At 31.9% G+C, this 13,607-nt stretch overlaps 3 protein-coding genes and 1 long non-coding RNA gene across 4 annotated transcripts; 2 read left to right on the top strand and 2 right to left on the bottom strand.

The window, feature by feature from the left end:
- Nucleotides 1–500: 500 nt before the first annotated feature.
- LOC112722140 (putative F-box protein At5g55150) lies at nucleotides 501–1,592 on the bottom strand. Its single transcript, XM_025773110.1, has one exon. It carries the CDS (start codon nucleotides 1,590–1,592, stop codon nucleotides 501–503), a length of 1,092 nt encoding a protein of 363 aa, XP_025628895.1.
- Nucleotides 1,593–4,203: 2,611 nt separating this feature from the next.
- LOC112723444 (uncharacterized) lies at nucleotides 4,204–6,635 on the top strand. Its single transcript, XM_025774824.3, has 3 exons — nucleotides 4,204–4,576; nucleotides 4,739–5,157; nucleotides 5,732–6,635. The coding sequence occupies exons 1-3, from the start codon at nucleotides 4,459–4,461 to the stop codon at nucleotides 6,377–6,379; spliced, it is 1,185 nt and encodes a 394-aa protein (XP_025630609.1). The 5' UTR covers nucleotides 4,204–4,458; the 3' UTR covers nucleotides 6,380–6,635.
- Nucleotides 6,636–7,333: 698 nt separating this feature from the next.
- On the bottom strand, nucleotides 7,334–10,899 carry LOC112723445 (uncharacterized). Its single transcript, XM_025774825.3, has 4 exons — nucleotides 9,202–10,899; nucleotides 8,326–8,396; nucleotides 7,838–8,234; nucleotides 7,334–7,733 (listed from the first exon to the last, which is right to left on the bottom strand). Exons 1-4 carry the CDS (start codon nucleotides 9,319–9,321, stop codon nucleotides 7,539–7,541), a joined length of 783 nt encoding a protein of 260 aa, XP_025630610.1. The 5' UTR covers nucleotides 9,322–10,899; the 3' UTR covers nucleotides 7,334–7,538.
- On the top strand, nucleotides 10,689–11,326 carry LOC140176472 (uncharacterized). Its single transcript, XR_011868067.1, has 2 exons — nucleotides 10,689–11,146; nucleotides 11,252–11,326. It is a non-coding gene; the product is annotated as an uncharacterized lncRNA (long non-coding RNA).
- Nucleotides 11,327–13,607: the final 2,281 nt, after the last annotated feature.

The following is a 13,607-nucleotide window of genomic DNA, read 5'->3' as shown; positions in this document are numbered from 1 at the left end:
GAATATAATGTCTTAGTAATTTGTTAGGTGTTATTGATTTTTTCCAATTTAATATTTGGCATTGTTGAAAGGTGAAATGATATTTAGAGATTCCATGCTCATTTGAAACACAGATAAAAATAATTCTAGCTTACTCTGAGTTCTATTGAGGAAATTTGTGTCGATTGTTAAAATCTGTTGAGAAAGTTTGCAAGCAGAGATCTAATCTTGAGAAATTTAAAACTCTCAATTTTTATAAGTAACTTTTTTCCTTAGAAGACTTTGCCCAAAAAAAAAAAGATATACTGTAATGTGTCATATGCACTGAAAAAAAAAGCTAATGAATCTTAAGTTCTTAACATGATTCTTTGAATTGTCAGAGAAGAAACAAACAAAATTAATTACAAAAGAACCATATCATTCTAGATGGCAAATCCTAAATTACAATGGAATAACAAAGATAAGGATGGATATCAGATATAGCATAATCGAACATTTTATGCATGCAAGTTATTACAATCCTATGGAACTGGAACTACCCAAATTGGTGGAGGATCAATCCTATCTGCACATTGTATGAGGCTCTTAACATATTTCTCTTGAAGATTAAAAACACCCCAATCATGTCCACCATACATGTAGTCCAAATTCATCTCTTCCCACCTATCATCTGTGAAGTAGATTGAATTTGCTTCACACCCCAAACAAACTTTAGCATCCATTGATACAGATTCATTAGCACCCAAGAACAGAATTTTATCATGTAAATAACTCATCTTTTTCCACTTCTTGTCTTCAATATCAAGCTTATAAACAGTAAAATACTTTGTTTTATAAGGACAAATCAATGGTTTTGTATCTTCAGAGGATAAAAGATCTCCTTCTTCTACTACCAACCCATCATCATTAACAAAATTTCCAATAAACCTTTTTACCAGCAGGATATCTTCCCCGGATACCACCAAATACAAATTTATTGAGAAATTATCTCCAAAATATGGTTTCTCCTCTTCATAATTCACCTCCATAATTGGTGTCAGAAAAATCAATCTTGTAGGAATTGGCCCAGAAATATTCCAAACTTCAATAGAACCATCTTGTGTCAAGGCATAAAGATGGTTGTTGCTGAACACAATATCACAATAAGATTGTCTATCATTAGAGAGTTCAACCCAAGTTGTAGAGTTGCAGTAAGCAATCTTACAGTTAGAACCATATATGATAGCAATAATGTATCTTGAAGGAGAGGAATAACACATCAAGATTGCTTTGACTATGAAAGTTTTCCTTAAGTGTTCAGCAAAGTAAGAATATGTGAGAGGGTGCAAGAATGAAAGGGGAAGAGGTGGTAGGTTAATAATAGTGGAAGAAGAAGGATTTAGAAGAAGTGGAACTCCATTCTGATCAAGAAACACAATCCAACCATGAGAAGAACCAATACACCATGCTCCAACATGATCCTTCAACATGTTCTTCCACTCATAACGCTTCTTCTCTGCTAAATTGAAGATGCTTCGGTCAACAGTCATAGGATCATCATCATCATCAATAAGCTGTGTTTGTTGAATACTTGGAAGAATGGCATAGGGAACTGAAAGAGAAAGAGAAGCCATTGAAGTGTTGAGTAGTAATTTTTGTTCTTTTTTTGACACGGTTTAATTCTATGGAAAAAAACTCTGAGGGTTAAACTTTAAATAGACTCAGGTATGTACCTTAAAACAGGAAACTGATATCTTATTAAAATTTAAAATCTTATTAATAAGATAAAATATTGTTAAAGATTCAGCACGTAAATAATATACATTATTAGAAAGAATTGAGTAGTCTTAATTCTAAGGAATAGTCATAAAGCGTCAAACATGAAACTAGGTATATTATTATGTGATTGCAGCAGAAATTAAGATTGTTAATTTAATATTAAAAAAAAAAAACTGATTTCTCCAACATCCCAAATAATTAAGAGCAAAAAATATTCCTTTTAGTTAGGATCAGTTAAATCATCAATAAATTAAAAAAAATATTTAAATCCAACAATTTTTATTTTCTTATATTTTTTTAAATATTAATTAAATTTAAAAATATATTACACATTAATTCTTATACTAAAATATCTTTTTAATTAACTGAAAAAAGATTAAAATATCTTTTTGAGTATATTACAAAAGGACTAAGATCTTTTTTCAAACAATCTTTTAAGATTAGTTTTTAAAAAAAACTAAAATACCCTTTTAAGTTAAAGGTTGTTAAATTATATTAAAATTTTTTAATTTGAATTTAAATGTAAAAAGATAAAATATCCACATCAACTATCATAAGAGGCTAAAAATATCATATATTTTAAAATATATATTTTAAAATCTACACCTAAATGGTTAAATACCGTTAAAGATTAAATAAATTTCGTTTGATTCATAAAAAAAATCATATATTTTAAAATCTACGCCTAAAAAGTTACTTTACTCTTCTATCCTTTTTAGTTGGCAACAATCAAAATTGAACATGTAATCAATTAAAATTACAAAATTGAACATTTATTGCTGTATAATCAATAAGTAAATAAATTACATTTTTTTGGTGTCTAAATTAATTACATTTAAATTCACTAATTTATAATTTTACTCTAAATATTAATTAAATTTAAAAATATATCATATATTAACCAATTAAAATATCATTTTAATTAATTTGAAAAGACTAAAATATTCTGAGTAATATTACAAACAGAATAAATTATAATAAAAAATTTATAAAAATTCACATGAAATTTATTCTGAGTTTTTACCTAAAAATTTTTAAATATAATAATAAAATAATAATATTATATTGTATGATTTAAATTGGATTGAATCAATTTTAATATAAATTTTTTAAAATCAACTCTAAATATTTTAGTATTTTTAAAATCAAATTTAAATATCTAATAACTCATACATTCAAATATTATTAATTAATCATATAAGCTTATTTTAAAATTTTTAAATTAAACCTAAAAGATTTCTTATTTTTTTAAGAATTAATTATAAGAGTATTTTAATCTATTAAATATTAAAACTTATCATTTTAAATACAATTTAATTTAAATTTAAATTACTAAAATATCTCTTTAAAATTAACTACAATATATTCGTATTGATTTATATATTTTTATTTATATTTTATATATTAACATATATTTAATTGATTCGATGGTTGATCTTCTCTTTTTTTTAATATAGGATTATTACAAGATTTGCATTCGTTCAAAAAGTGATATACTTGTTAATTTAGTGTTTGTTTGTGCGTTATTATTTTGTTAAAAAAGATAATAAAAAAAGATTTTTTTTATTTTTTAGTGTGTTTGACAAATTTTTAGTAGTAAAAATAAAAGTATTAGAAAAATAAAAAAAATATTTTTTGAGAAGCTGTAATTTACATATTTTTTTAAAAGATCTTTTTTTCTAAGAAAAAAATATGTTTTTCATACAATAAATAAACAAAAAAGTACTTTTATATTGCTATACTTAAACATAATTGATAGATAAAAAAATCATTTTGCATAATATATTCAAACATAAAATTATTTTTACTTTTTTATAAAATATTTTAAAAAAAGATAATTCAAAAAAACATCTTTTCTTAAAACATCTTTTCTTTTCTTAAAATATTTTAAATACAATTTAATTTAAATTTAAATTACTAAAATATCTCTTTAAAATTAACTACAATATATTTGTATTGCTTTATATATTTTTATTTATATTTTATATATTAACATATATTTAATTAATTCGATGGTTGATCTTTTTTTTTTTTAATATAGGATTATTGCAAGATTTGCATCCGTTCAAAAAGTGATATTCTTGTCAATTTAGTGTTTGTTTGGACGTTATTATTATTTTGATAAAAAATAAAAAAAAAGATATTTTTTTATTTTTTAGTGTGTTTGGTAACTTTTGAATAGTAAAAGTAAAAACACTAGAAAAATCAGAAAAACATCTTTTTTGAAAAATTGTAATTTATATCTTATTTTAAAGATCTTTTTTTTTTAAAATATATTTTTCATATAATAAATAAATAAAAATTACTTTTATATTATTATATTCAAATATAATTAATAGATAAAAAAATCTTTTTGTATAAAATACCCAAACATAAAATTACTTTTATTTTTCTATAAAAATTTTCAAAAAATATAACTCAAAAAAAGATATTTTCTTAAAAGATCATCCAAACAAACCCTTAGTCCAATAAATAATCACTGTTATGATTTTGTAACGAAGGAAGATGAAAGACTAGAATGTGAAAGAGGGAAAAAGTTTGGACCTTGGAAGCATCATGATTTTCGATTCATATATACGATTCTGATAGAGTTAGAGTCATGATGAGAACACTAATTGAATCAATGCAGAATCAGAATCAGCAATCACATTTTCCTAACCCTCCTTAAAATCCAGATTTCGAAACTCAACTACTTCTTCAACCCACAACTCATTCTCCTCCATGGACTTCAACCACCGAGCTATTGGGGTTACGCCACCGACGCAGTCCTTATACACGGCCTTCCCTCCTCCCCCTCCTTCTCCCGCCACCGCCGTCTACTCCGACCGATTGTTGCGAGGTAAAGTTTCAGTCTTTTTCTTCATTCAATGACGCCTCCTTTCTATGCGTTTGTGTTTATATTCTCGTTCTAGGTAGCATGTTGATTCTAAAGGTAGCCCCTTTTTTCGCGTTAGAAACGTAAAAAAGTTTGCATCTTTTTTGAAACTGTTTTCTATTTAAGGTGAGTTTCTAAACATGGTTTCAATGCCGCTGACCAATGCGGTTGCCGGAGACTCCATGCGGGAACTGGAGAAGGCGCAGATACGGCGAGAGATGATTGCCAGCGGCGTTGCACGGAGGATTCAGCTTGAAGCTGAGGTGAGGAGGGAGCTCGCCTTGGAAGCATTGTTGGGAATTCTTCCAATGCAGAGAGGAAATCTGAGTGAATCAGTGCAGCTTCAGCCACCGCCACCGCCACCGCCACCGCCACCGCCACCGCGTCGATCCTTGGTTGAGGAGAGAGTGGCAATGAGTTTAAATAACCGTTTCAATAGTACATTTGCCCCACCAAAATCACAACAGTTGCAGCAACTCATGGCTCCTGTGAAGATAGAGCCTTGTCCTGAAGAGACTAGCAAGAAGGATAAAGTGATCATACTGGTAAGTGTGGACTGAATACCCCTTCTGTTATATACTTATATCTCACTTTTCATTTTGTGTTTGATGTGAACAAGGTTGCTTGCATTTATGCCTTCCTTATTCAAGTCAAGAATAAACTTTTCAATGGTGTGTTTGTTTTGGTGGAAATTTTCATGAATAAACTATATGTATAAAATTACACCTTGTGTTCATCATGAAAACTTCCATATCAATTTAGCCCCAACCAAATGTACCCTTATTGTATTCGGATAAGTGTGCTGGCTTAGTTAACTAACTAGTCAATTAATGGTTTCTAGATTTTTTGTCAGCTGGAAAATATGCAAGTAATCAAATTGTGGTGCAAAAGTGAAAAGTTGAAAGTCTATGTTAAAAGGGGGTTTGACATGTTAAAAAATGGTTATGGCTGGTGCTTATAATTTCTCAAGTTGAAGAGGTGATAAAACTAAACAATTCTAGGTCTAAAACTAAACAATCTAGCTCATGAGTGCTGATTATTCAAGGTTAGTTCTATGTATTTGGTGATGAAGCTCTTAATTGACGAATGAACATGTTACTTTTGATTATCCCATTGCAGGACAAGCCAAACCCAGCTCTCCATTCCAGAAAGCAGAAAGCTGTAATACCCCCGCTTGATGAGCATCGTAAACCCAAGGAAGTGTGGAGTTGTGCGCTATGTCGGGTTAGTGCTCCAAATCAGGGAGTCTTTAGTGCACATGTTCAGGGTAGGAAGCACAAGGCCAAGGAAGCATCATTGAGACAACAGAACAATAGTAAGAGCACCGACATGTCCGCGTCGTCAAAGAGAAGAAAGTTTAATGAGTTTACTGCATCCATTGCTGCCACAATATCAAGGTCAAACGCAGAAGCAGATCAGCAGGTGAAGAATCTAAATATGGTTGATACAGCTAGAGTAGAATCTAAAGAAGAGGAGCAGCCTGAGCAGAACAGGCAAAATATAGAACCTCTGAAGAACAAGAATGGTACAACAACCACCATTGGTGACCAAGCGGAGAGAATAAATGCATTAAAGAAAATACACGCGAAATTTTGGTGTGAAACGTGTCAGGTTGGAGTTTGGGCAGAAGCTGTGATGGAAGACCACTTGAAAGGGAAAAAGCACCTGAACCAGATGAAGAGACTTGGTGCAAACCATTCGAGTTCCGCATCTTCCAACATCACAAGAAGCTCCTGTAAGTTTGATCAAAAGATAACAACAGAATAGCCAAAGTTCACAGTTTGTTCAGTGATGAATGGAGAGAGTGGGACAAGAACTCTAACCACATCCAAGGTGCTGCAAAATTTGAAGTTGCAAAGGTTTACTTGTATGGTATCCATGTCATTTTGTATATTATTAAGTTCTTACTAACTCGGTAATGTAATTGGAACTTGGATCACTACAGATGATTTGGTTCAGGGAAAACGGTACATGACATTAACCTATTGGTACTAAGTAAAATACTCTTTCCTTGTTTTTGCAATTATCTTTCAAGTTCAAACACCACCAAAAAAAGCTCATTTTCTTCCGAAGTAAAAAAAGGTAGAAATTAACTGTTACAAACTTGATCAAGAGGCTTGAAACTTGGTTGTTGGAGTTAACAAGGGACTCCACTCTCTGCTGTATTTGGACGTTAGCATCTAAATGTACAAGAGAGTAAACGTTCAATGTACAAATTCCAAAGTGTTCTAAATGCTAACTCAGCCATGTGAACAAGCCATGCTATTCCGGGATTTCTAAGCAACTTCATGATTGTGCCTAAACGCCAACATCATAGCCTTTCTTTATTTTGTATAGATATTGCATCCAATTAAGCTAAGGCACTTTGTTAGCATACTGATCCGGAAAATCCTATGTAACACTCAGAGTCTGAGACCAAGACTGTTACTAGGGTAGAATTTAATTTGAGAAATAACTTCTTATCTGAACTAGAAATGACAGAAACAATGAGATAAAGATACAAACAATGAGATGGTAATCTCTCACATTGTTTATTTTCAAGTTCAGTAATTGCTTAAAATCCCCATCATGTATCTGCTGTAACTCTCTACTTTGTAAGTACTGCCATTACTTTAAAAATTACCCAAAGGATCAGTTTTAAGTGCTTAAAAACACCATTTACACACCAAGTGATTCCAAATCCAGTCTTGGTCTATTTGCAATGTGAAGAGTGAAGAATGATTTCTGAGAATAAATTCTCCATTTCATCTAATATTATATATATATATTTTAACACATGATCCTGTATGCTATCTTTTATCTTTACAAAATGAAGCATAAAACTAGAAATGTTTTTTTTGTTGAATGTAACGAAATATGCTACATATAAAGGAAGACTAAACATTCCAAAGGGTAGGAATTCAGCCTAGCATTATTATTCTTAAGATCAAACCCTTAATGCCACCTGGTCTTGCCATGAAATCTTCCTCTTCCCTGTTCTGTTCGATCCGTCCCCAATGTTTCTACAGGCTGAAAGCATGATATCATTCTGCTGCTCGTCGCCTACAACTCGTTGCGTACTTCTCTTTGGTTCTTCAATTATCATGGGCTCACTGTTGCCCTGTAATTCCTCCTCTTCTCTCTGCACATCATTAAAAGAGGGAAAAAAAATGAAACTATTAGTCTGCAAGAATCAAACATGGAAGGGGACTTATAACTTAAACAAAGCATGTGCAAATTAGTTACCGAAATTTGGTTCAGGTCGAAAAATGGAGTTATATTCTTCTTGGAGGCTTCCTTCCCATTGTGAATCCTATCTTTATGATTCAAGTCAAGCACCGGCGCAGTTGCAGGAGTGTGGAAAGAAGCAACTTTTCTACTTAAAGTCCTAGCATTCTGGTTCAAATCAAACACATGGCAAGTTTTTGGCAATGAGACTTCAACCCCGTTGGAAACCCTTTCTTTCGGGTTCATCGGAGAAGCATTTGCGAGACGCGAAGTGGATTCCTTCCTATTGTAATTCCTTCCCTTAGGGATAACTGGAGCTTGCATTTTGACCTTTTGTGTCTGCAAAACTACTTGCTTTTGTTGAGGCTTTGGTGAAGGGTTCTTCAGTAAGTATTTGTAACGTTTCCTCAAAAAGCTGCAATTGCAAGAGTGTTGTTGCTGAGTATATATACAAAACTGCAAGAAATGAAAAACCACTACCACTCAGAGGCAATACAACACATTACCGGACTTCAGCTGATAGTATCAATTTTTTCTGTTTTGTGGCCTCCAATTTCCTCTTCATAGCTTCTGTGTCCTGAACATATTAAGAATATACTATGTATGAGAACAATTTTACAAGAAAGTTTTCAAGATTATTCTATGAAAAATAAATCTTCTAGGGCAATTAAAAAAGAGACTAGCATGAGAAAAGGTGAAAAACAAACACAACAACTATCTAAATTATTTTGACAAAATTAAGCAAATAAAGTTTCAAAAAGAGGAAACCAGTAAACAATTAATAAGGTCAAGATTATGTAAGCTCAAAGTCCATATGGAAAAACATGGTATTTGATCAAACAAAACGAAAGCAAATTAAGCTTAAGGACCACCCCAACCCAAAAAAAAAAAAAGAAAAAAAAAACCAACGGGGAAGAAAATGAACATGTTCCAATAGCTTTAAGGAATGAGACAAGAACATACTGCTACATAAGACTGTTTTACATTTTTACACTTTACAAAAATACTCTGAATTTTTGCATATGGGAATCAAAGACTAAGTATACCAAAAATCTTTGTTTTGTAGGAATTTGAAGGAGGGGGTAACCAAACTAAGATATATATATATCAAGTTAAAAACACATAACCCCATCAAATCAGAACATAAAAAACAGGTTTAGTCTAAACAAATTATTCAAACAAGCAAAATCAATAACACAAGATAGATAAATGGTTCCTTTTAATGTTCCCTCCAACAAAAACCTAAAATTCCCAACACAAAACCACCCTAAACCTAAATTAACCAAAGGCCACACAAGGATACCAAACGAAACACCAGATCCAACGAAAACCCACAATTTAAATTTCCAATTTTTGGGAAAGGTTAAAGGAAAAGATGTCACCTTTTGCAGGTCCTCATAGTCCTGCAAGAGACTCTGATGCCTCAACCTGGTCCTCTGATCCTGAAACACATCATAACGAGAAGACTCCATAGGTACAACAACCCCTTTCATCTTCTTCATCAGATCAAGGAAGAGAAGACCGAGAAACAGCTACAAACCAAAGATGAAAAGCAGGAAGAGAGAAAGAAGATAGGGGCGGTGGTGGGTGATAATGAAGATGATGATGGACAGAGAAAGAAAAAGGAGAGAGAAGATGAAGAAGAAGAAAAGAGGGCAAAAGAAAGAGAAAGATGGGAAAGAGGCACAAGAGAGAAGAGGGTGGGAACAGGTAAGAAGGTTCTCGCTTTCCCTGTTTTCTCTGTGAAAATCTCTGACCAAGACAAAGAACCCCAAAAAGCCCACATAACTCGGTGAAAAAAAAATTGATCTTTTGGAAGACCAGTGATGAAGATGGGATTTTTTTGGGGTCTTGCAGAAGGGCAATTCGGGGAACATAGTTTGATGAGAGAGAAAGAGTTGAGTGTGTGAGTGAGAAAGAAAGAAAGCCATGTTGTATTGTGTAAGGTGGGTTTGGTTGGAGGACATTTGAACACATCTAAACTTCTCTTTCTTTTCCTTTCTCCTTTTGTTTTCTCATTCTTTCTCTCTTTCTTTATTTGTTTTTATGTTTTTTTTTTTTCCAAAACATAAATTTTGGTCCAGCTGGGCCATTGATGAGAGAGAAAGTTTGTGTTTTTGATGGGAGAGAGGTGGATGCGTGGAGTTTCCATGTTTCTTCTCTCATTTGTTGTTGTTGGCCTCTGTGTAGAGAGAGAAAGACATGAGGAATGGGTCAGACAGAGATAGATAGAAAGAGAAAGAAAGAAAGAAAATTTGAAGAAATTAAAGATTAGGGGGCTGGAAGAAATAATTAAAAGAAAAAAAAAAGGATGATGAGGTAAAATGAAAATTGGCAAAAATAAATGGGGATGATGCTGTTTTTCTCTGCTTATTCTGTAGCAGTTGTTAGTTGGTTAGAACCTTATTTTTAGGCTTTTGTAGGGTTTGAATTATGAGTGCTTTGTTTGGTCTGTGAATTGAAACTCTCATGGTGGTGGCCTTTATGAATGATTAACAAAGATGCCTTTCACTTCACCCTATCATATTCTATATTTATATGTGGAAAATGTGCATTTACCTGCTTACCCTTTTTCCCTGCTTTTCCCACCCTCATAAAAAACCAATATGCCTTCTTTTCATGATGAAGTGGATCAAGTAAAGAAGAAAAAATGATGGAAGACATTTTGGCAGTTGCTCCATTATTTTGTGGTAGTGATCCGGAAAAGGAGGGATATAGATAGAGGCTAATGACCAAATTTGCCCCCACATTTTAAAGTATGTGAATGGGTGGATTTGGTATTTTAGTAATAACACAGCTATATGAACCTGATTACCTGAATCTCAGTCACTATCTTATTACTTATATCTCTTAATATATTATAATAAATGTGCTGCACCATGTTGGTGAATGGAATTGGAAAGATGCTATGGCATGCCATGCCATGCTAGCAGCACCTACTTTGTGAGGAGTAAGAGTGAGAACAGGCTAGCTATACCTAATTGCCGCTACTGATATTACTGTTAATTGAAAGCTCCATCAGCATTCACCATTCTCTTGAAAAAACTAATGGCTTATGGAATGCAATGATGTATGGTGGGGGCAATTTGGTTGGTGTTTCTTACTCTTAAGTCTTAACCTCATGTGGGGGTGGGTGTGGTAGTGGTACAAAACGTGAAGCCAATCAAAACCAAACCATACTTCTTTCTACCCACCATAGCCATGGGTATGGTAAAGGCTTTGGCAGAGTCCTATACTGCTATATTGTATTGTAAAATAATAGACAGATTCTGGTATGTGAACTCAGAACAGCAGTTAAGGTTAAAAAACATAAAGCTGCTAGTTAAGGTGCCTCTTGATGTTGGAGCCTATTATTTATTTATTTTTTTTAAATCAATTGTCGGTCACTTGTTTGATTGTTTCACTCATCTCTCTCTCTCTCTTCCTGTGAAGGGTGTAATGAATGAATAAATAAGAGAAGAGTCCAAGTCCATCTGCTTAATGGGGACCCCTATCTCTTTGCAATTACTACTAGTACTGAAATTAAAGTTCATTTCATTTTCTTTAAGCAGAGGTTGTGTTAATTTGGAATTGGCATTGGTTGTGATGTACCATGGTTGGTTAATTGGTATTCTCTTTGGTTAATTGGTTAATTGGTATTCTCAGGTCCTATTCAATGGTCATTGGTCAACAAGGGAAGCTCAAATCCAGCTTCAAAATCTACTGTGATATCATTATAAACATCATTTATGTCATATACTTATCCAATTGGCTGGTTTGCTTTTCTTTGCAGAATTTAAGAAAAGCTTGACTTCCATGTTGGGGAGTTAATTATTTTTTATATGATGGATGAAAGGGTGTATTAAGGTGGTATGCCTTAAAATGGGTGTATTTTATAAGTGTGATGCACAATACAAATGGTTACTTATGATTTGCATAATAAAAGAAATTGTTACTAATTAGTAACAGCTCAAATGGCATAGTCTCCTCATATTCAATTAAGAAGTTGCGGGTTCGAGTCTCTTATCTTTGGTAAAAAAAAAATAAAAGAAATTGTTATTCACAATTTCATAAATCACATTTTTGTTAAATTAAAAAATTAAAATCGTGACTTACGATTTCTTTTTTTTGTCTTATTTGAAATCGTAATTCACGATTTCTATTAATTTTTTTTAATTTTTTGTTTTATTTGAAATTATTACTCACAATTTTTTTTATCCTATATCACTGTATTACACCAAAACATCATAATATTAATGAAAAACATCAATAATAATTCAATATAAAAAAAAAATTAGCCCCATGCTGAGTACTTGTATATTTAAAAAAAAAAAAACTACCGGTCAATAAAATTGTGTTAGTGATAAAGAATTGTACAATAATGTTATAATATTATTACAAGTCTATTAATGATAATGTAACTAGAGTTTAAGACTCTTACTCTTTTAGTACATTTTTTCACTAACCTATTTATATACAAATAACATGTATTTCCTCCCCTTTTTTTTTTTGGTTCAATACGTGTTCTTTAGATTTATACTATAAAAGAAATTTTCATATACTAGATTATTATAAGTAATTGAGGTAATAAATATAAAAAATAAAATTAAAAATAAGAAATACTTATAAACAGGTAAGTTTAGATAAAAAAAATCATATCGAAAACACATTTAAGGTAATAATAAATTTTTAAGCGATAACTATTTTAAAATAATAATAGAAAATGTAATAAGACAGTACGTATTTTAAAATATTTTTAAGTTGGATTGATAAATTTCTACGATAAAATAAGTAATAATTAGTTTTTTAAAAATGTCTTACGTAAATTTCATTACTCTTCTTATAAGATAAAACGGTAGGAACCTAAGTATAAACAAGTAATTTTAGATAAAAAAAATTATATAAAAAACACATTTAGGATAATAATACATTTTTAAGCGATAGATATTCTAAAATAATAATAGAAAATGTAATAAAACAGTACATATTTTAAAATATTTTTAAGTTAGATTGATAAATTTCTACGATAAAATAAAAAATAATTAATTTTTTAAAGATGTCTCGCGTAGATTTCATTACTCTTCTTATAAGACTCTTGATATAGATAGAAACAGTAAAATAGTAGGAACCTAAGTAATTAGTAGAGAAGATTAACAAATTGTGAGAAAAGAGTAAAAAGCAAGATATTTTAGAAGATGAAAATTATCATTTGTAGCAAGTAAAATTATCTAAATCTTAAATAATTAAATAAATTTTCTAAACTATCCTTGGTGAGTCTCATCCTCTTCAATTCTTCGTCTATAGGCTATAGCACTCTTCTTGTGTCACAACTCAACTAAAGCTAAAATCTTTTACTCCAATTTGTTTTTCAATCATTCACTCGGAGAAAGGAGAAAAATCAAAAGAGGAGAGGGAAGGAAGAGACGAAGGCGCAGAAAACCTCTATTGCCATTGTCATCGTCATGGGTTGACGAGGAATTGAGGCAGGGGTGTTGAACCCGAGGAGGGAGAGAGAGAGAGAGAGAGAGAGAGAGAGAGAGAGAGAGAGAGAGAGAGAGAGAGAGAGAGAGAGAGAGAGAGAGAGAGAGAGAGAGAGAGAGGAAAATGAAGATCGCGAGGAGATGGTAATGACAGAGGTGCTCCCACCCACAGGGTTTCCGTCGCGGCTGAAGGAGGCCGCTACCGAGTTGCTTTCCTCTCTACGTCGTTGCTGCTGCAACCACCTTTTCCATACTCTATCATGACTCTGTAGGCTGAAGATCGTGAGGAGATGGAAATGACAGAGATTTTTTCGCAGTGGTTTTCGTCG

Source organism: Arachis hypogaea, chromosome 11, assembly GCF_003086295.3.
Source record: "Arachis hypogaea cultivar Tifrunner chromosome 11, arahy.Tifrunner.gnm2.J5K5, whole genome shotgun sequence".
In the NCBI taxonomy this organism is placed as follows: Eukaryota; Viridiplantae; Streptophyta; class Magnoliopsida; order Fabales; family Fabaceae; genus Arachis; species Arachis hypogaea.
The sequence above is the reverse complement of the archived record's forward strand: the minus strand, read 5'-3'. Positions and strand labels throughout refer to the sequence as shown.

Coding starts and splice junctions, on each gene's coding strand:
- LOC112723444 (XM_025774824.3), top strand. CDS start 4,459: ATGGACTTCAACCACCGAGCTATTGGGGTTACGCCACCGACGCAGTCC. Junction 4,577..4,738: donor CTCCGACCGATTGTTGCGAG/GTAAAGTTTCAG, acceptor TTTCTATTTAAG/GTGAGTTTCTAAACATGGTT. Junction 5,158..5,731: donor AGGATAAAGTGATCATACTG/GTAAGTGTGGAC, acceptor ATCCCATTGCAG/GACAAGCCAAACCCAGCTCT.
- LOC112723445 (XM_025774825.3), bottom strand. CDS start 9,321: ATGAAGAAGATGAAAGGGGTTGTTGTACCTATGGAGTCTTCTCGTTAT. Junction 8,397..9,201: donor ACTATGAGGACCTGCAAAAG/GTGACATCTTTT, acceptor TAATATGTTCAG/GACACAGAAGCTATGAAGAG. Junction 8,235..8,325: donor ATACTATCAGCTGAAGTCCG/GTAATGTGTTGT, acceptor TTGCAATTGCAG/CTTTTTGAGGAAACGTTACA.
- LOC112722140 (XM_025773110.1), bottom strand. CDS start 1,592: ATGGCTTCTCTTTCTCTTTCAGTTCCCTATGCCATTCTTCCAAGTATT.